At 39.5% G+C, this 21,198-nt stretch overlaps 2 protein-coding genes across 2 annotated transcripts in view; both read left to right on the forward strand.

Annotated features, from left to right (window-relative positions):
• The first annotated feature begins 755 nt into the window (after positions 1-755).
• lrrcc1 (leucine rich repeat and coiled-coil centrosomal protein 1) lies at positions 756-14,272 on the forward strand. Its single transcript, XM_035669995.1, has 19 exons — positions 756-1,042; positions 1,945-2,150; positions 2,312-2,377; positions 2,471-2,638; positions 3,731-3,897; positions 4,858-5,073; positions 5,366-5,565; positions 6,373-6,547; positions 7,203-7,351; positions 8,472-8,676; positions 9,060-9,199; positions 10,149-10,350; positions 10,934-11,119; positions 11,390-11,564; positions 11,921-12,084; positions 12,260-12,468; positions 12,637-12,774; positions 13,415-13,550; positions 14,036-14,272. The coding sequence occupies exons 1-19, from the start codon at positions 999-1,001 to the stop codon at positions 14,144-14,146; spliced, it is 3,057 nt and encodes a 1,018-aa protein (XP_035525888.1). The 5' UTR covers positions 756-998; the 3' UTR covers positions 14,147-14,272.
• Positions 14,273-16,963: 2,691 nt separating this feature from the next.
• LOC118334470 (transcription factor E2F5-like) overlaps positions 16,964-21,198 on the forward strand; it is an 8,519-nt gene continuing 4,284 nt past the window's right edge. Inside the window, exons 1-5 of the mRNA XM_035670386.1 lie at positions 16,964-17,008; positions 17,730-17,839; positions 18,003-18,164; positions 18,688-18,796; positions 19,667-19,991. Of these exons, the coding sequence (XP_035526279.1) occupies positions 16,964-17,008; positions 17,730-17,839; positions 18,003-18,164; positions 18,688-18,796; positions 19,667-19,991 (751 nt within the window). The remainder of the gene's footprint in view (positions 17,009-17,729; positions 17,840-18,002; positions 18,165-18,687; positions 18,797-19,666; positions 19,992-21,198) is intronic.

Raw genomic sequence — 21,198 nt, forward strand, 5'->3', positions numbered from 1 at the left:
GTGATCAACACCATTACATGAATTTTGTCAGTATGCAACATGTTTTTGGTTTATAATAACATCAGTGAGTTTCAAAATTCACTCTTTACCTTGAAATATTCAGCTAAAGAAAAAAAAAACAAGCTCATCTTAAGGTCCATTTAGTAGCTTCTTCTGGTTACGAAGACCAAGTTACTTGATTTAAAGTCATTAATTGAGCTGACATTGTTTTGTCAGCTGCTGTTTTCTATAACTCTATAACTTTCTATAACTGCACTTTGAGTAGTAGTAGAAATTTGAACATTTACAGTTATAAAACCTTGAAACTTTATGTTATTAGCACAGAATCTGGCTATGAACTAGAGGTGATGAGTGTCAAAGAAGTGGACAGGGTCCAAAGAAAATTATATTGCATTATTGTAAATGTAGTACTGTACTGTGAACTGAACATCAGGCCATTATCATGTTGTTAATATAGTTTAATATATGGCGGAGATCTACTGGACCTCAGTGAAGAAACTAGATCACCTTTTACAGAAGATATTAATAATTTAAAACTATTCAGGCTGGGAATGTAAAACTTACTCTGTAAAAACTTATAACCACTAGAACATTGTGGTTTCAGTACAGTAAATTATTCAATACAGTGATTTTTTATTTATTAGCTATTAAATGTAATTTAATACACTTTTTTATTTTTTAAATAATCGTTACGTGAAGGTTTCCCGGATGTTGCCGTTAGCAACGTCTTAAAAACAGGAAGTCGGAAGCCAGAAGCGGCTAGTTCAACTCGACGGAGGAGAAGCTTAAAAACAACAACACTTATTTTAACCGACTCACAAACAAAAATGTAACACTACTACTTGTTAACTTTTGCAATAACTCTGCTCTGTGAACGGCGACGACAGTTTGTGTCCTCAGCTCGATCTCTGGTGGAACTTTTGCTGGGATGCTAGGTGGCTAATTACTAGCAGGTTTTCTGCACTTTTAACGGTTAACGGTCGCTGCGTGTCGTTGTCATGGGAGACAAGGAGCTGAGTCTCATTGACAAGAATATAACAAGGTTAGTTCAGTTTTATTGTTTTATTAAAATGCACTGCAAATGTCTGAAGCGCTCACCATGCAGCAGAATGGCTCCTGTCAGCGTTACTGATGCATTAATGTGTAAAACAGCCAAGGACTAGTTGATTTTAACAGTTAAACAGCAGTTTTATATATATATTTATTATATATATATACTGTTGAGAAGCTTTATCAGTAGCACTTACTCATATTTTATTAACGTAGATCACCACGTTTGTATTTTGTGAGTAGTTATAGCTTCCAGATATATAATAGAGTTACACTTTTTAAGTAGTGTAGCAATTAAGTAATCATAATATCGTAATATCCCTGTGCTGCACTGATAAGTCCTCATCCCAATTCCTCAATACCTAAAATTATGTCTTTATATTGCCTGTTTTGACTGACAGTAAAAATAAAAAAATTCACTCCACTATAACATCGCCCAAAATGGTATTGATTGATTATCAAAATAGCTGAATGGAAAAAAAGAAATCAATCATTCGTGTGTACATTATGGACGAGAGATCACTTGTAGATCTGGCTTCATGTTTAGGGGCCACCACCCCGAAAGGTTAGGAACCACTTTCTAAATGAAGTTGATTGCAGACAGTATTGATAATTGATTATTTCAAACATTAAATTAAACAAAAATACCAAATACGTTTTTTTGTAGATTCCAGTTAAATATGAGGCTTTGTGTTTTACATTTATATGTAAACTTTTCTTTAGTAGCACATTTTAAAGACATCCTTTTTGAGCTCTCCAAACTTGTGACTAGTTTTTGGGACTTTAAATAGACTAAACAGTTAAAGAATAATTAGAAACTTTTTCCTACAGGGCACAAACGTATTTGTCTTCCGTGGTTAATTCTGTTGTTTCACCTTATTGCTTTCTGTCTAGTTTGCTGGATGTCCCCCTGAGTCCCACTGTAACCTCACTCAGTCTGCACTGCAATCACATCCCAAGGATCGAGGGCCTGACTTCAGCTTGGCACCTGCGGCACTTGGACCTTTCCTCCAATTGCATTTGTAAGATTGAGGGTCTAAGTTCCCTCACCTCCCTGAGGACTTTAAATTTATCCTGTAACTTAATCACCAAGGTTGAAGGTGAGTCTTTAGTCATTATTCAAATAAATATTTCAGTTTTGTATGTGTTCTTCAAGTAATAATTATGAATTACAGAGTCTTGTGTTTACCTTGGTGTTATTGTTACTGCTTTATGAGCTGTAAAGTCACTCAGTAGTTAATGAACCATCCCTTTACCTCAGGACTTAATGGCCTTGTGAACCTAACACGATTAAACCTGTCCTACAATCAGATAAACAGCCTCACTGGTGAGTTGGATACTGACTGAACTGAACAGTTTCTTTTTCTACACTCGGATGAAAACACTAACAAGTGATTGACATGTCAATGCTGTTGATTAGGCTTGTTGTATCTTCATGGCCTGGACTACAAACTGAAGCACGTCAGTCTCCATAGCAACCACCTGGACAGCATTGATCACCTCCTGCAGTGCCTGCTGGGATTGCAAAGATTAAGAGAGATCACTTTGAGCCAGGATGGCAGAGACAACCCTGTGTGCAGGTCACCAGGTAGGCCGTGGAAAGGTTATTCTGGATGAACGTGCTACAACAACCCTGCACGAAACCTTCCCTTTTTATCAAGTTAACACGTTTCCTGTCCAAAAGGTTTTTAGAAGACATATCGATTCAACTTTTGACCCTTTTGGAGGCTTTATACTTTGTTATTCTATCCACCACATCTAAATAAACGAGGGTAGATAAAATATTTAAAAAAAACGCTCTCAGTACAATGTAATGCAATTCAACAGCATCACAAAGCACAGCCTCCAAATTCAGCACTCTCTAAAACAGTTTGAACACTATAACCACCGTGAAAGTAGGATTTATTGCAAGTCTGCATTAGTTTTATGTGTACCGAATAAACTGCAGTGCAAAAGAAGGATTTTACATGTTGGACATTTTAAAAAGTGGAATAATAGACATCATTAGTATGTTAAAAGCAGACTTCTTTCTTCTCTCATCGTTGTTTTTGATGGCTTGCTCACTAAACCAGAGGATAATTGTGAGATTTAGAGCTGAATAAATTACACATAACCCTCCCCTGTATTGTCCCGAATAAAAGGACAATGAAAATCAGTTGTAGTCAAATTGACAGCCACTTTAAGAAATGACTGGTCTATTTATCGCTCTATACAGCCTATGTCCGTTATCTTTTAATGATTGCATTAACAGCAGTTATATGAATGTAAAACGCTTTCCCCCGTTTTCTTTTAAGTTGCGCTGTGCACCAAACGTCATCCTGTTTATAATGAATTCACAACAGTAGCTATTTAAAGCATGTGTTTAAATCCATAAGGGCATACTTAAAGCATTGTATAACCCTTGCTGTCAATATGCATAGACACTTATATTCGCACAGTTCAGTTCTCATTAGGTGAGCCACGTCAATAGTGCGTATGAGGACAGCATGCACAGAAGAGAGGTTATTCATTTAGATATAGATTATTTGATTTTAGGCAACACCACCGACCATGACACCTGATGTTTTATCCAGACCATAAACCACCGATGTGACAAGACTGAATTATAGTGTTTGTGTACAGTCACACAGCTCCAGCCCTGGGTCATGTTTTGTGTGTGTGTTTGTCTGTGTTGCTGCAGGTTACGCAGAGATTGTCCTGCAGTCCTTGCCACAGATCTCTGTTCTGGATGGCCTGGACCGGCTGGGAAATCCATCACATCTAGGTTTAGGGAGTCCCTGTGATATCCCTGGTCTGGAGGACTATGCAGACCTCTTGCTGTCCTCGGATACTAGTCACAATGAAGCGGTAAATTTTGATGCTGCACTACCATACACTAGCCTTATATTTATACCGTTCTATTTCATTATAATGACCATATTTTTTTTATTTATTCAGCATTAATTTAACCAGGAGGTGTCTTGAGGGAATTTTTTTTTGCAAGAAACACTGGCCAACATGGCAGCATACAAGTGTTAACACATAGTCACAGAAGAACGTACACATTTAATTTACAACATTCATATAAAGCATGATAAAATAGGCCATACAGTCCAGTGTGTAGGATTTAGTGACATCTATTTTAACAAAAACATAACAGATTTTATTTTCAGGTGATTATAAACTAATCAAAACATAGTTATGCATATTATATTCCATATCTGCCAGTAGATCCTCCTACATAGTGTCTATTGTATACATAGACTTATGGTAAATATCTTAAATACACAGTAACGTTTTTTAACACCTATGAAGCTCCACAAAGTTATTAAGTATCCACATTTTGTATTGAGAAGACCTCAGATAGGTAAATAAAGGAAATGTCTCGTGGATGTGGCATTTTTTTCATCCGAAATAATTTACTCAAAACAGAATCCAACAAAACACATTTGGAAGATTCATACACACATACAGGGGAAAAGGTGTGTTTTTCTCTGCAGAGCCTGTCCTCTCACTTTCCAAAAGTGCTTACAGAAAATGACAGGGTTATATTTCAGAACGTGTTTGGAAGACTTAATTTCCAGCGGTCACTGCATTTCTGGATATTTTGTGGATTTATATCAGGATAGTGAAAGTTGGAGAATCTGCTATCTTTACCAATAAGATACTTATTACACATTCATTGCACCGGATGATAATATCCATCTGTTTTTCTCATTAGCAATACCAACTGCAGTGGAGTGTAACACAGCCACAGTGGGAACCCTGATATAAGAAAGTATTCCAGTAAAATGGGGAAAAAAAAGCTAATTTAAGTTTCCATTGCAGGTTAGAGGGGATGTCACTCTCACAACACCCCGCATCGATGAGGCGCTGACCCAGTTTCGTAAGCGAATTGCCTCCGAAGCAATCACAGATCCAGTCGCGCAACCGGATTGCCAGAGCTTACAGCCGGTTGGTTCCACTGTGGCTGATCCAGCAGACCCGGTTAATGAAGAACGCATCAGAAAACTGGAGCACCAGGTGTCCCAACTCATCCAGAAGGTGCCTATTTAGCAGCGCTGACAGCCAATAATTCAGTTATTAAGAAGGATTTGTGTGAGGTATGGTAAACAGTTAAGAGATAAACATATTGGTAGGTTATTACTTAGTAGAAATCAGTAGTAGTTTACCTGCATACATAACTAAGCTTATAATTTAATTAGATTCAAGCGTTCCAGTTCATGTTGCTGCTAAGTCTATCAAATGTACCCTATGTTTTATTCATTTATTATTTAGTTTTTTATTTATCCAACTATGTTGACATATTACAAGTATTTCTGCAATATTTACTCAGGCCCCTGCAGGTGACAGATCAAGTAGCTCTACTCATTCTGTGGTGACGGTACAGAAAGCCAAGAGGGACACAGATCGCACGTCAGAGAGTGAGTGTGACAGCGGGAAGGAAAACAGGAGGCGCACCAGGATCCCCAAACATCATAACAGCATAAAATCGAGGATGACTCCGAAGGAGACCAAGGGCCGGAGATCAGACAGGTGATTCTGTGCCTCCATATCTCTGCACGAAAAAGATGTTTTAGCTGTTAACTTTTATGTAGTGAAAATAATTGTTTTGCCATCATGTTTGCATGGTTACTCCCTGATTTTGTTATAGAAGCTAACTGCCACCCCCGCAAAGCCCCAATTTCCTCAGAACTCACTTTTAATGTTTTGAAATTAAACAGTGTGAAGCTGTTGGAAACTATAACAAAATCAGGGAGAGTACCTTCGAGTTACTATAATCACATTCTCACACTTGCCAAAGTTTGATAGCGACGTGTTTACAATGTAGTAATTTACAAAGGCTGCAGTCATAATAATACACAATATGCAGCACTGGATATTTCTATTTTGTTCAGCATGCATCAACCTAATATCATCCGGTCTCTTGATGATAGAGGAAATTCTTTTACCTCTCGGCTGAAAGGGGGTGCTACATTTTCTTCTCTGGGCGATGTGGTAAACTTTCCTGCTCTCTGTTAGAAATTACAACTGTCATCTCGCTCCCATGATTAACGACCGTGCTTCTATGGTCTACCCCCTCATCTTACTTCATCAGCCACTGATGACATGTGCTTAGGATTCAGTAATTTAACTTGAGGAAGCTCCCAACTGTCCTCATCAGAAACAAGGTGATTTTAAAATATTGGCTCCAAATCCAATTCAAAGTTGTTCAAACTTCGCCAGACTATAAAAATGAGCAAGTCATCTGCTTTGACCTTTCTAGAGCCAGACATTAGCTAGAGGGCTGTTTATAATCAATTTTACAGCCGGTTCAATACCTATGATTTGTTTTATGTGCAGCGATCAGGAGAATCATACACAGAGGAGTTCAAAGTCTGCTGTGGGGCCAAGGAAGAAGGCTGGCGTCGCAGGGGGTACAGACACAGCGGGGCCAACAAAGAGGGTGCCTTTGAGAGCTGCTAAGGCCTCAGGCGACATGAAAACCAAATCCGCTGAGGAGGAGGAAACCTACAGGGTACAACATGGATGCTGGCTGAATGGCAGCTTCTATTTTTATTGAGTGAATGTAATATGAAAAAGGTTATGTCCTTGCACGAGAGGGGAGTAGACATCCTCTGTGTTTGTACCCATATCACTGTGAAAGCACACTTTTGTTTGTATTTCCTTTTATATAACTCCAACCTTCACCCTGGCTTACAGTGTCCCATTCATGCAAAAAAAAATTATTCTGATAATGCACCAGTTTCACATTGCATTCAACATTGACATGTACACTACCCACAAAGCCCTTGACTGTCAACACTTAATTCTGATATTTGTGCGTGTAAAGCTCACTTCTTTCTCCACACTGCTATTTTTTTTTTCCATTTTGCAGACTTGTAGGGTTCAGCAACAACTGACACTGACTCAAGTGGTGGCAAATCACTTGAGACAATTTATCAGATTTCACGCAGGGCCCGCTGGAGCCATAAACGGCTTCTTACAACTTATTTCACATATGCAATAGAACTCTACAAGACCTGTAAACAGACTCTGATGTGTAAAGTCGGAGGCGTTTCCCTTTTTTCTTTACAGGAACTTACTGATCTTTCAAAAAACCTTTTGAAATATTAATTTGTTGTTTAATGGTTCATGCCTCAGTATTTGTTTTTTGGTGTATGCGCACTCAGACTATTGTGGAGGAGCGTGACCAGGAAAGGGAGAGGCGTTGGAAGGCTGAGCAGGCTGCGAGGAAACTATCAGAGGATCTAAAGTGCCTGCAGACAAAGGTCAGCGAGGAAAAGGACCTTCAGAGTATGGCCCTGCACACCACTGACAGGTAACAGGGAAAAGTGGTTGAATGCACAAATGCACACGTATGCACTATGCGCACTTCCACATGAATCGCTGCAATAGCTCTAAAGCGGATATCATGATGAAAAAGGATAATTGAACTCGTCTCTGTGGATTTTAGTTGTCAACTGCATAATGGATTCTCATCCATTTCTATCCTCTTCATCTTTTGTATTGGCTCTCCTGAGACCAGGACCTGCTGCCTGTCTCATCCTTGAACAATGAGTATCCATCCCGCCTCTCTATCAGTGTCCCATAGCCTCTCATGAAATCAAGCACACACTTTGGCTTCATTACCCCAAAACCTTAAAGTATGCCTGCAGTTGTCTGTGATAATAAAGCTGTTTAGCATACACACCCGTCCTGCTCATATGCCTTATATTTAAATTCCAGAGGCTATAATTATCTACAGTTAAATATTCCTAAGTATTTCTGTCCCTACACACATATGAGACCATTTGGCAGTGAGCGTGTTTCTACCTGCGCTGCACAGATAGGGCCAGGTTGAACTATTTTCTGCACTGTTCTCGCTTGCATCACACCCTGCTTAGATAAATCTGCATTATGGGTGTAATTAGAAGCCTGGTGACAAGCATATGTCAGCAGTATTACATGAATCAATCTTCGCTGTCACTTTCTAATGACACTGAACACGGCTGCTACTGTTGACTCGCTCGCTCATCAGGAGACAAATTACAGAGAAATGAGTCATCATGGCGAGTTTAAGACTCTAGGTGTTCGTACAGTTTTAGGTTTGTAGCTGTACGCTGTGTCCTGAATTCGCCGTGCTTATTTTTTCAATTGTTTTTTCTTTTCACCACACTGCCCTTTTCTGTATCTGCTTTTTTTCCCCTATTCTCATTTTTACCATATTTCCATTTTCTCTCCCTTGAGATTAGATTTTGACTGTTCTATAATGTCAGATTTCTTCAATTTCACAGACTATCACATTTTAACAGCAAGAGATAAAACACAGAGGACAACCAAAGTTATCACTTAATTGGTAGTGGTTGCCTTTACCAGTATTCATACACAGTAAAAATAGACATTCGGGGTATTACTCTTGCTGCTCTTGCACAGTGTTATCACATTTTCTCCCCACCCAGACTGAAAGAGTTGTTGCTGAAAGAGCGATCAGGGCGCTCCGACCTGCAGACTCGCGTTGCAGAGCTGGAGGGGAGGTGTCAGTCCCTAACCCAGCAAGTGGAGCAGGCTCGCAGCAGTGAAGAACAACACAAGACTGCACTGCACAGACTGGAGGAAAGCATCTCCCATGGAGAAGCACTGAGGGCTCGCCAGCAGGCTGAGGAGGTACAGTGGTTGGTTTGTATAACTGAGAACACCTGTATTACCATTTTCATACAGTTAGTGTACATTCAGTCAATTCTTATCATCAAAATCAAAAAAAATTATTTAGAGTCATATTAGAGTACATATTGTTACCTATCATCATAATTTGTAATTATCAGAATCACTTTTATTGGCCAGACATGCATACACATACAAGTAATTTGACTGATTTCACATTGCTCTTAATGTATGGACACAAATAGGCAGACATACAGCAAAAAGATGAATAAATATACCATATACTATCCTGAAGATGAAAGGATTCAGCAGGGTCATTCGGCTCCGACAGCCTGTCACATTTTAGTATGTGACAGGCTGGTATAATATGTGCTCACCTTCCTCAGATGAAGCGGCATCAGGAGCTGGAGAACAAGGCAGGAGCTTTAAAGAGAGAGCTGGACATCCAGAGAGCCTCGGTGCGTCAGCATAAAGACAAACTGCAGCAGCTGCATGAACTGCTGGCAACCAGGGAACAAGAGCACAGGTACACCTGAACTTCTTCATATGAGTGATGGGCTCCTACAGCTGCCAATATTAGAATTGTTTTGGTTATTTCACATAAGAGGTTCTTTATATTTTGTTGAAGTCTTTGACTTTTAGTTGAGAAATAATACAATAATATGAGTATCCATTGTTATAGAGAAATACTTGAAGAATTTAAGCATTTAAGAGGCTTCAGGAGTCTGAGTTAGAGAAAAATCATAGTGGTATCTTCCAAATTTACAACCTTTTAGTATAAAATTCCCTTTTTTGTTACTATCCCTCCACTGCAGCACAAGAAGAAAACACTGTCCAAGGAAACACAAAGAGGAAATGTCATAACATAAAGGCTAGAACTCTGGAAGATATCCAGTTGGTTTTATTAATTCTGCCTGAAGTTTCATAATTTCCTTTGTACAAAGCAAGGACAGTTTTGGTCATCACTTACATTTTACATACATGCAGTTAACTGCCTTGTACAATAACTAGGACTCCAATATCCACTGAACCTGGAAAGTATTTATTTATTTTTCCATTGTTGAAATTCTGTTTTTTTTAAATAAAACATAAAACATAAATACTATCATTCTAATACATCTACCTATACTGCATATACTGTATATACTACCTCATGCACATAAAGAAACCTGCACGTAAAATATTTATTTCAGCATCCTTTGCTCTCTGCACCATTGCATTTGTCTACTGTCTACAAATGTTATGGTTTTTTGTTTGTTTATATGTATGTACATTACAACTGTACATATTAGTACATGTTTATGTCATATGTGTATTTTGTTGAGCTGTTGTTTTGAGTCCTGTTTATTTACGCTGTTAGTCTGTGTTTGTACATTCAGAGCAACGTAAAACCGAAGTCAAATTTGTTGTATGTGTGCACATACCTGGCTAATAAAAGTGATTCTGATTCTAATTCTTCTTGCATTGTTTTACAGAAAACAGCTAGAGATGCGGTTGCAGCCTGGGGGGGCAGATTTCCATGAGGCAGTGGCGAAAGAAGTTGCATCAGTGGAGCAAAGACACGCCCACAGGGAGGTGGAGCTGCAGGAGAAACTGGCAGACGGCAGGAAACAGTACGCTGCTCTGGAGGACGAGTTCCGCATGGCACTAACCATCGAGGCTGCTCGCTTCTCTGAGGTCTGTTAAAACATGGACACCTGCCACACAGATGGCCTGTAAGAGTTGGCCTAAATTTTACTCCACACTCTGTACAGTCCAGCTGATAAATGATCACTGTGTCCAGTAAAAAGTGGAATGATTGAACTAGAATTGAACCCAATCTGGATGGACTTTTTTTCAGCCTGGTGCTGAAAGCTGAGATGGAAGTAGGATCATCACTCTGGACAAGTAGTCTGTGATTGCCACAGGAAGAAAGCTATACAAAAGGATTGGATTTGAATCAATCTGTACTTTCTCGTTATGGTTACAGATTCCATTCAGCCTCTGCACAAAATGTAATCTAGTCTTGATTGCCACTGCTCGCACAGTTTTCTACTTTAAGTCTCAAACCTTTGGCTGAATAAGATACAGACTTCACACTAACTCGTGGAAACCTTTGAAAGGTGGCTTTCTTTAAATTCCCAACACTGAAACCTTTTCTGTCAGTCTTTGAATTTGACAACAATTAAAACTTGTCAAGTCAGGTAAAGTTTGAACCAAAGGTCTGTTCCATCTCCTACACGTCTCATTCACATTCTGCTTCCTTGCTCTGCTTCTGTAGGTGAAGGAGGCTTGCGACCAGATGACTGCAGAGCTGTTGGGGCTCAAGGCGACCCTCGCCGAGTCACGGCAGAGGGAGAAGAAATCAGGCTCTCTGGTGCAGGAGCTCACAGCCATGGTCAAAGAACAGAAGAGCCGCATCTCTGAACTCATCAAGGCCAAGAGAGACGCTGTCACTGATCTAAAGGTAAAGCACTTAAGTACAATAATGTTTTTCTTTGACACTTATTAAGCATCAATTGTCTGTTCAGGTTTGAAAAATCACTTTTTATATACAAGACAAAAGAGATGATCAGTTCTGGGCATCAGTCATTGCCTTTTCAAAAATAGTTCAGCCTGAGCCTGGAAGAGACCGTCTACTTTGAGACATCATAATATTGAATGATCCAGCTGCCTTTCCATCTGTCAGCCATGACAGATGGCCGTTGATCATTAATACTGTCTGTCCCTCTCCCAGACCCGTCTGCATTCCTTGGAAGCAGAGGTAGAGCAGGACCGGCGTCTTGGCCTGCAGCTCGAGTTGCTCAAGAAAGACAAGACGCGACTGTTGTCCCAGCTCACAGCTCAGGAGTCAGTGATAGATGGCCTGAGAGCAGAGAGGAGGATCTGGGGCCAGGAGCTCGCTCAGCAAGGTGGGAGACATCCAGGACAACTTTGAATAAGCCTCATAGTGCATGACACACTGCCAACCCGTTTTACTACTACTAACACTAGTACAGGGCTTCCCTTTAGTTCATCTTACTCCATAATGCATATTGGCCGTGAGCAAAGTGAGTTAACATTTTGGAGATTCTACTGAGTCAGTATGAAGGAAACATTAGCTGTTTGTAATATTTCATCTGTATTAAGTAAAGTCTGCCATCTAGTGGTTATTTGGGAGAAATAAATGAATAATGGATAAAATAGGCATTAAAATAGTAAAGTTTAACATTAAGTGCTGTAATGAGAGACATGATCACATGTAAAATTATGTCTTTCGCTTCGATAGGAGTGTCCTTGGCTCAGGATCGTGGACGACTGGAGGCCAGGATAGAGGTGCTGGGCACTGAGCTGGAGACTCAGAAGAAACAGAATGAGAGGGACTACGATGCCCTAAAAATCAAAGCCAAAATCATTGATGACCAGACAGAGACCATCCGCAAACTCAAAGAGGTAGTCGGATACTTTGATTGCTGAAATCAGTGTGTTATTCTAAAAGCAAAACAACATACAAGAACCTGCCACTGTTTCAACATTCAGAATGTGCATTTAACCATGAGCATTATATGTGAGTTGAAGTATGTTTATGTGCATTTTGTGTATCTCCTCTGCCTTCCTGCTGCCCAAGGCCTTGCAGGAGCGTGACGATCAGATCCGTAGGCTGCGTGAGGAGGCGGTCCAGGCCCAGAAGAGGAACCAGCAGCAGCTAGAGGAGGAAACAGCTCGGCAGGCTGAGCTGAGGGAGCGCCTGGAGCATCTGAGCCTGCGCAAGGAGGAGCTGAAACAGCAGCTGGAGGACAAGGAGGTAGAACTCGAGGAGGTCAAAAGAGTTTACAGGCAAGTGTTCCTTCATAAACATAAAAACACATAGAGATACTAATTTGGACATATTTATAGTACTCAACCAAAATCCTCAGTATGCATGTTTAAAGGGGCCTAAGACAGCTCCCACTAACATGTGCCTTTAGTTTTTTTCTTTTTCTCTGTATCTTTTCTTTGTATCAGTGATTCCAGTAAGAAGTGGCAGGAGAAGGCAGACCTGCTCACTCGGCTGGAGAGCCAGGTGAAGCGCATGAAGGAGAACTTTGATGCCAAGGAACGTTTGCTGCTGGAAGAAAGAGATAAAGCGACAGAAGCACACAAGTATGATACAATATCATTTGGGAGCAAAAAATTATTTTTAAAATTTGGCCACAAAATCAAAGATCATGCTTACATTGCTTACATAAACAAAACACATAACATGATGTATAGTAGTAGGAAAGTTATGGAATGTGAATAGTATTGTAGCTTTGAGTTGCAGTTAAAGCAGTTCTTATATCCCATATGATGTATGTTTTTTACAGAGTACGCAAGGTTTGTAGATTGAGTGATTATCCTGGATAAAATCACTCACAAAAAGGTTTGATGCAGTCAGAATCTTAGAAGAAACTTGTTTTTCATTCTTTATTTCCATATCTACCAGAATATGCACACATATTTGTCCTATAATTGTCTACCAAACCCAGAAACTAGAGAACTCTTGACAACTCCTCATATTAATATTATATTATTAATGAAGTCTGGGGTCAAATCATAATCAGGATGTATTAGTAATGTCGCCTCTGAGACAGGAGCAGGTGAGTAGTCATGAGATGTCAGGTTAAATAAAATATTTGTTTTCATCACTGCTTCATTTCTGTGGCCGCCCACCCTAAAAAATGCACATGCTAATTGTACCCAAGACAAAAGACAGCATCCTCAGAGTTACCTTAGGTAACATTGTGCTGTTGTTGTCCTGCAGAGCTGCAGTAGACCAGTTACGCTGTGTGGATGATGCTTTTCGCCGTCAACTAGAGTCTGGCCAGGCTTCCCATCAAGCTGAGCTGCTTCGCCTGGCGAATGAAAAGCAGAAACAGATTGAACAAGCAAATCAGAAGGTAACATTTTGATGCTTTTCACAGAAATGGTTTTCCTCCAAGTCGGGAAGCAGAACAGTGTATTCAGACACATGAACAAAAGCCAAGTCTAGCCCTCACTCTAGTGTGGATAAGTCTGTGTGGTGAGTGTAGTAGACAGTTATATGTAAAAGAGTCTTAATATTTTATATTTACAGTAGTATGATTTTGTGTTTGCTTCACTGTGATTAAAAATGGGTACAGGCCTCTGTTGCTTAATACACTTTAATTTAGACATTATCTTTTTTGAGAAAAACTAAACCAAGATATTTTTGGATTGGAATGAAGTAGGACAAACCCTGTGATACAGTTTGACTTACGTTTAACATGTACATTTTGATTCTTTGCATTTCACCCAATAAGGCTTTGAAAGTCTCTAAAAAGGCTTGAATTTGATGACCAAACAAGTGAGAGAACCTTGTATTGAACAACAGTTATAGTTGAGGCCGTCTGTGTGTCTTCTTTAGGTATTTGAAGTGGAGGAGGAGATGCGTCAACTCCTGGAAGAGACTGAAACTAACAAGAGAATCATGGAAGAGAAAATGAAACGTCTCACAAGTGTATTAAAAGACTTTTAAGCACTTTTTGCAGCTATGGCAATGTATGAATTTAAACACTATAGTATGTTCTTTTAATAAATTAAGTTATTTCTATTTTTTTAAGTTAAGTTATTGTTGCATTTTAGTATATCATGAATTATCTAATAAAACCTCTCTTGAGCATATTTGTCTTTTTATTTTTAATTATAGGTAGCAAAGCTGTGTTTTTATTGTTTCAGTTATGAAGAAATTAAATATTGAGCACAGACAATGGACAGATTTACCTCAGTTTATGTTTTCTTAATTACATAAATGTATACAATGAACCTACAAAGATAAAGATCTTCAACAGTGAAATTAGGATAAACAAACATAATTGATGACATGACATCTGTCCCCTCCTCTCCTTCCCCCTCTACAACTGTCTTCTGGCACTTGTAAATAAGAAATTGTTCTTAATGTCTTGCTTGGTAAAATAAAAAAAATACATTAACTGTTTACATGGACAGTCTTACACAACAACCTTTAAAACAACTATTTAAAATGTTATATTTTCTAGTAGCTTTTAGTTCTAACTAACGTAACGTACTGCTTTATTTAAGTAAAAAAAAAATATAAGACCTAATTAAATAAAATAAAAAATAATAATGTTGTTATTTTTTCCAAATTACAAGATAATTACGGGGTAAAACGATCACTGATTTATCAATACCTGTCTGTCCGGTTGAGAAGGGGAGGGCGGGGTCAAGGAGCGGGACAAGGGTTGCCGTGGTAACTGTAACCTACACGTAACGTCCGTTGATTTACAACCCCCTATAGGCACCGCCGTCGCCCCGGTCGAGCGCTACAGCAGACGTTATGTGTACGGAAAGAAATGCTCGTGTATTTGTAGTTAAACCCGGGCGGGCTGACCTTCAAGCTAAAATAAATAAAATAAAACAAGCAGAGACTCTCTCAGTTTCTAGAAAGAAGATGGAGTTGAGACGACGGGGATGTACGCCGACGCCGAGTCGCACGAGAAAAGTTTTGGGGCTCTCACCATGAGTTTGTCAGCCTGCTCCAAGAAACAAGGATGGCGTCCTTGTTTGAAATGTCAGTGAATCGGCGACACGGGCAGGCTCCGTGTTTTGTAGGGGTGAGGAGGGTTGGTTGAGGGTTTGAGGGTGAGACTCGGGTTTTATGCCACCTTGCGGCAGCAGTTGTGAACAAAGGGCTTTCAGTCACCGATGGAGCAGTCGGTGCATTATTTACTCTACAGTGGACTACTCTCGCCATACACCTGTAAGTGGTGTGGTGTGTGTGTGGTGGTGTGTGTGTGTGGCTGTGTGTGTGTGTGTGTGTGTGTGCTGCTGTGTTGTGTGCGTGTGGCGCAGGTTGCAGTCATTGTTGGCATGAATGGAACCCTAACGCCAGGTTGGGAGTTGGGAAGGTTTAAAAATAATGTTACTCGTTACCTTACGTATTACTGGCTGCCAACAGTAATTAGTTAACTCTACTTTTATGTTATTTTCTGCTAAAATTTCAGGCCTTTTAAAATCCAGTTTTGTTGCAGAAATCAAAAGAAATGGGGATATTTCCAGCTGCTAATGTAATGTTTTATCTTCAACTAGTTAATCATGGATGTAGTAGAGGATGGCAAAAAAGGTAATGTAACTAATTACATGACACGTAAAATATTAGTAATTAGTACACTACAATCACTGGGAAATAAGATTATCATGCCAACAGTGTCTGATACAATTACAGTAAATGTAGCCTAACCATATCCAAGTATCCACAATTTAAAGTAATTCAACTTGATTACTTTCAACACCACATAGGCAATAAAGACCAGATAAATGTCAATAAGAAATATTGCGCTAGTCATGTCTGATATACATTACAACCAGAATCGATTTAACATATAAAAAAAGGAAAAGTAGAGTCGGATTTTTTCAGCATCCAGAACATTTGTCTCCTTTCGTCCCTATTTTAAATTACAAACACCCTCCGATTTAATAATAAATCAAAGCCTGTTAAATAATTCCCCCATTATTACTGAAATGGTACAACTGTAATCTCGATTTAGGTGTTTGTGGTATCCCATTACATAATTCAGGTCACATCCATCCGGTTGCACTGTACCGGACCCATCCAAAACAGTTCCAAATCACTGCAAAAAACTACACTTTTTAAAACGGCTTTTTAAAAAAATCGGTTAGCTCTAGGCTCTAATTGTGGTTGTTGTAAGCGGGTAATGTAACATGTACTAGTTCTTATATTATTTCTTACTGATAATGTTCATTGTATTCTTCTATTTCTTCGTTATTGTACAGTGTCTTTGAGTATTTCAGATAAAAGCGCCCCTTTTTAAAATGTATTATTATTATTATTATTATTATTACATGTCATCCGTTACTCCCCAAGCCTGACGCTACATTAAAAGTGAGCCTACAGGTCCCAAAAATGTAATTTCTGGGGTTATTGATCCCCCCAATCGATGTAAAGTAGATAAACAAAACAAACCTAAAGTTGTGAGGCAGTCACATTTAAGACGATGTTAATTATAACTGAGTGTAGGACCTCCTATATTACGGACCCTCTTGAAATAAACCAAGCAGAATCAAATCAGAGAGAAATTCAATTGCTAAATTTAACTCAGACTCTCTCGAAACCCCTTTTTAATGACCTGTGGAGGTCCCGAGAGGGGGCATTAGGGAACCACTACATTAGTTAACAGTGTGACACCAGTCTGGCTGTGGTTCTCAGACCTATTTCATTAATGTAAAGAGTTATTAGCGAAATAAAATTCTATAATATAAAGTTTTTTGACCCATCTGTTTAATCTTGTGACCTTCTGGGATTATCCTGTCCCCTATGAACCGGCAGTCTGGCTCCGTCTCCTTTCAAGTCATCATGCCAGTGAGAGCTGCAACAATTAGACAGACAGAAAATTAATCAGCAGCTATTTTGATAATTGATTAATTGTTTTGAGTCTCTCATGTTTTACAGACAGTAATCGAGGAGATGATCGACCGATGAATTGATAATGAAAATATCCGTTAGTTGTAGTTTTCCTTTGAAACTTTCCTTCCTGTAATCTTTCAAATGATTCTTCTTATGGCTGCTATCAGCTCCCACTAAACTCTAGACGTTAAGAGCGAATGGTTAACTTCCTTCCCTCAAACATTAAGGTTCTGACTTCTGTTGTACCACCTGCCTCGCTGCACTTAGTGCCTTGTGGATGCATCTTTGCCAGACATACCTGAAGTGTCGCCCTCTTCCTTTACATCACAGTGATAAGTAATTTTCCCTCTCTTCTTGCGCGCCAAAGCTGGGTAATGTTTACACAACAGGCTCCTTCAGACCCTTTCCCTCCTCCTTCCTCCTCTGCTATTGTATAACCGTCCCTCTCTGCCAAGGGGTTTTATTTTCTGTTTGTGCAGCTTAATTTGCCAAATCCTTCATTTGTTGGCTTTGCTAGCGCCTCTGTTTTCTCCCCAAGAAGTGTTTTCCACAGAAATATCGGGTTTCCTGTTTAAATGTGTGTTAAAAGTGCCTGTGATGTATCTTGTCAATAAGGATTCATATTAAGCTGCCACTGAGTAAGACCCTTAATGGAAATGTCTGTCTGAATTAACAGGCTGCAGACAGCTTGGCAGTGAAGCAGAAGAGGAGGATATACGACATCACCAACGTACTGGAAGGAGTGGGGTTGATTGAGAAGAAAAATAAGAACATAATCCAGTGGAGGTTTGGAAAATCTTTTTATATTTACAATCGGTGAAATCGCGACTTTCTCACTGTTGTTTTTAATTCCCTTCAATATCTAGTAGTCTCAAAACAGTACTAGTTTATGACCTGTGTTCACGCCTCACACTTTGTCCTCTCACCTGTTATCTCTCCTCGTTTACAGGGGAGAGAACTCAGGAAGCCAAACTCAGGAGGTGGTGGAGCAGCTGAATGTTTTGAAGGCCCAAATCTCTGAGCTGGAGGCCCAAGAGAAAGAGCTGGACAACCAGAAGGCATGGCTAGAGGAGAACATCAAACACCTTAACCACGATCCCATCACTAGCTCATATCCTTAAAGGCCATCTGGAATGAAATATTTTGTGTGTATACTTTAAAGTCCAAGTCAGGTCCGTGTTTTTGTGCATCTCTTTCCTTCAGTCATCCGTTTCTATAATACTGAAACACCGAAGCAAGTTAAATGTGGTGAAAAAGCAACTTGTTGTTAGACTGAGCATATTAAGTGTTGCAAATATTCGTCTTTACAGTCTTTACGTCTGATGTCATTCCAGTGAAATATGTGGATTTGTATGCTAGAGTCTGTCTTTCTCTACAGCTTGTAATTCTAGTCCTCTTGGGGGCCCCATTTATTCATGTCAGGGGAAACAAAAATCCCTCCTTGATTCTTTTAACATTGTTTGCTTATTGAACAGAGAAATGCTATAAAGGGATTATAAATATAATTGCTATTGTCAGTCTCTTGTGAAATCACAGCCAGGCTAATCCTGACTTGCACAATGCTCACAGTCTTGTTTTTCCAGTTTACTGTCTCCATTTTCCTCCACGTTCCTGTTTCTTTAACACCACTCCACTTATAAATTTGTGACACATGAAGACATCTGCAATGCCTTCAGCGGAGACACTCTGCTCGCAGTAGTGGCTCCTGCTGGGACTCAGCTGGAGGTACCGCTACCTGAAATGGTTGGTCTCGCAAGCTTTTTTTAATTGATTTGGGTACATGGAATTTTGTTCTGCACTATGTTAATGATAATAGTCAGCAGAAAGAAAGAATTCACCTTCATTATTGCTTGTTCTTTATGGTAAACCACATGTAGGCCGGTTATAAAAGAAGGCTGATGAAATAATGTTTCTTGTGCCATGTGAAGTCAATCTTGCTAATAAGGGTTCTCAGCACATTAGGCTGCTTACTCTCTACATGCTGGCGTGTATTTTCTGTAACATTGATCAACATATTGTTAACTTACACAAAACCTTGTGTAGCAGTGCAATGTAATGATCATTAGGGAGCACATTTTCAAACTTATTAAGTGCCATATTCAGCTCCATCTGACACCTGCTTAAGAGTAAGTCTAGTGTAAATGACTACTCTCCTTATCTGTGAAGAAATGAAACCTGTGGCCACTTGTGGCAGCAGAAACAAGCTTTTTCACCTTTGCAGTTCATAAGGTGAACTTCTTAGCAAAGAGTTTTCCATTTAAACATCCAGCAGATACTGGACCAACTTGTTTAGCTCCACTATGTTCACCAGCTAGTTTCTAACTGTGTGTGTCTCCCATTTGGTTCGGGGCAGGTAGTGTTCTGTAGTTTCACTGGAAGTCCCTGCTGCAGTTGAAAATTCGGCCATTAAAGTGCTGAAAGTGAACCAAAACTGTAAAGTTGCGGGCCTTAAAACCAAAAAACAACCCGAATGCTCTTTAGAGTTGAGGAAAACTACACTGCATGACAAATTTTACTACCAGCGACCTCTTTGTGATCCATTGTGTCTTAAAAATATATCAATTATACCTGCTGTAATCACAATAAATATATCTCTACACTGCTGCTCCTTAGGGCCAGAGTGGGCAGAAGAAGTACCAGGTGAACCTTCGCAGCCACTCTGCTCCCATCCAGGTCATGCTCATCAACAGGGATTCAGACTCCAGAATACCTGTGGTCTTCCCCGTTCCGCCCACTGACGACATCTGTCCAATGCCAACTCCACCCAGCACCCCCGCCAGCCTGCAGAGGTTCCCTCTCTTAACGTCCATGTACTCCACCTCCAACATTACCTCCTCCTACTGCAGCCAGGACTCTCTCTGCTCAGACCACCAGATGGTGCTGCCAGAGCAGGATGAAGTGCTGACACCATCGTCCACCCCTCCTGATGTACAGATGGGTAAGGACAGGGACCTTTTAAGTTCTTCTAGAAAACCAAATGTAGTTTTTACTGACTTTTAATGGCTTAAAAAAAGACAAAAGCTAGGCTTTACACTTACGTATAACATATTATGCATACAGTAGAAGCTTTAAACATAATGATAGAGAGGATTAAACAAAGCAACTTCAATAGCTTATAAAGAATTATGAAATATTGGTCAGAGTTAATCTTTTCAGGCCACACAGTATGTCTAACAATAGTAAAAAAAGGCCTCACAAAAAAAAATCTCTTACACGTTGAATTAACAGTGGGCTATGCAGAGAAACGAGCTGTAAAATAACCCCAACGTTCTGTCATGCTTGGGCAGTTTTTATTTTTCTTTCTCAATTCTTCCCATCATTATCTAGCTGAAATAACACCCTCCTACCAGTGAGTCAGAAGACGGTTTACTCCCACATTGACAGTTATCGCTTTTGTTTTGTGCCTTATCATAAATGGTGTTGGATGTTCACAGTATCACAGTATCTGGCTGAATGCACTGGATCTTTCACTTAAATGAGAGCAGAGGTTATAGAGAAAATCACGCCGCTGTAGACTCATGAACCAAGTGCTTCTATACTCAGTTGCCACTTAATTATTTTAATTTACCCAGTTAAAACTAATGCAGGAGTCTAATGAGACAGCCCTGCAATAAATTCTAAGTTCTAATGTTCTAATGTTCATTAAAATTGAGGTATTGATTAACATTTATATTCACTATAGAGTCTGTAGTTTATGGTGTTGTTGAGTTACTCCAAAAAAAGGTGCATTTGCCTTTTCCAGCTTTCGTTTTTACTTTAAAGAATAAGTAGGACGCTACTACAGGTTCCTTTTCACTTATTTTACCGGATTAGAGCATTTCTCATGATTCACTGATCTCTTGTAATTTACACAATGGTTTCACTTGACTTCAGTCGAAGCAGTGGGTTAATAAGGCAGAATTAGGTGGGTGGGAGTGCAGGGCCGTTTTTAAAACCATCATCAGGAGCCGGTAGAGGATGTTAAGATATTCAGATGGATTTTAACATTTTTGCAAGATTATTTGTGAAGATATTTACTTACCCTGCATCAGTAGCCATGTTTCATGCCTCAGTTTGAAAATTGTTGTATATTAAGTAGCGATGATGTGAAGATGTGTTGAAGAGAAATCCGCTGACACCGTCTTGATTGTATATATAAAGGTTTA

This window comes from Morone saxatilis, unplaced genomic scaffold (genome assembly GCF_004916995.1).
Source record: "Morone saxatilis isolate NCDOM2014 unplaced genomic scaffold, NCSU_SB_2.0 Contig23, whole genome shotgun sequence".
NCBI classification, from domain to species: domain Eukaryota; kingdom Metazoa; phylum Chordata; class Actinopteri; family Moronidae; genus Morone; species Morone saxatilis.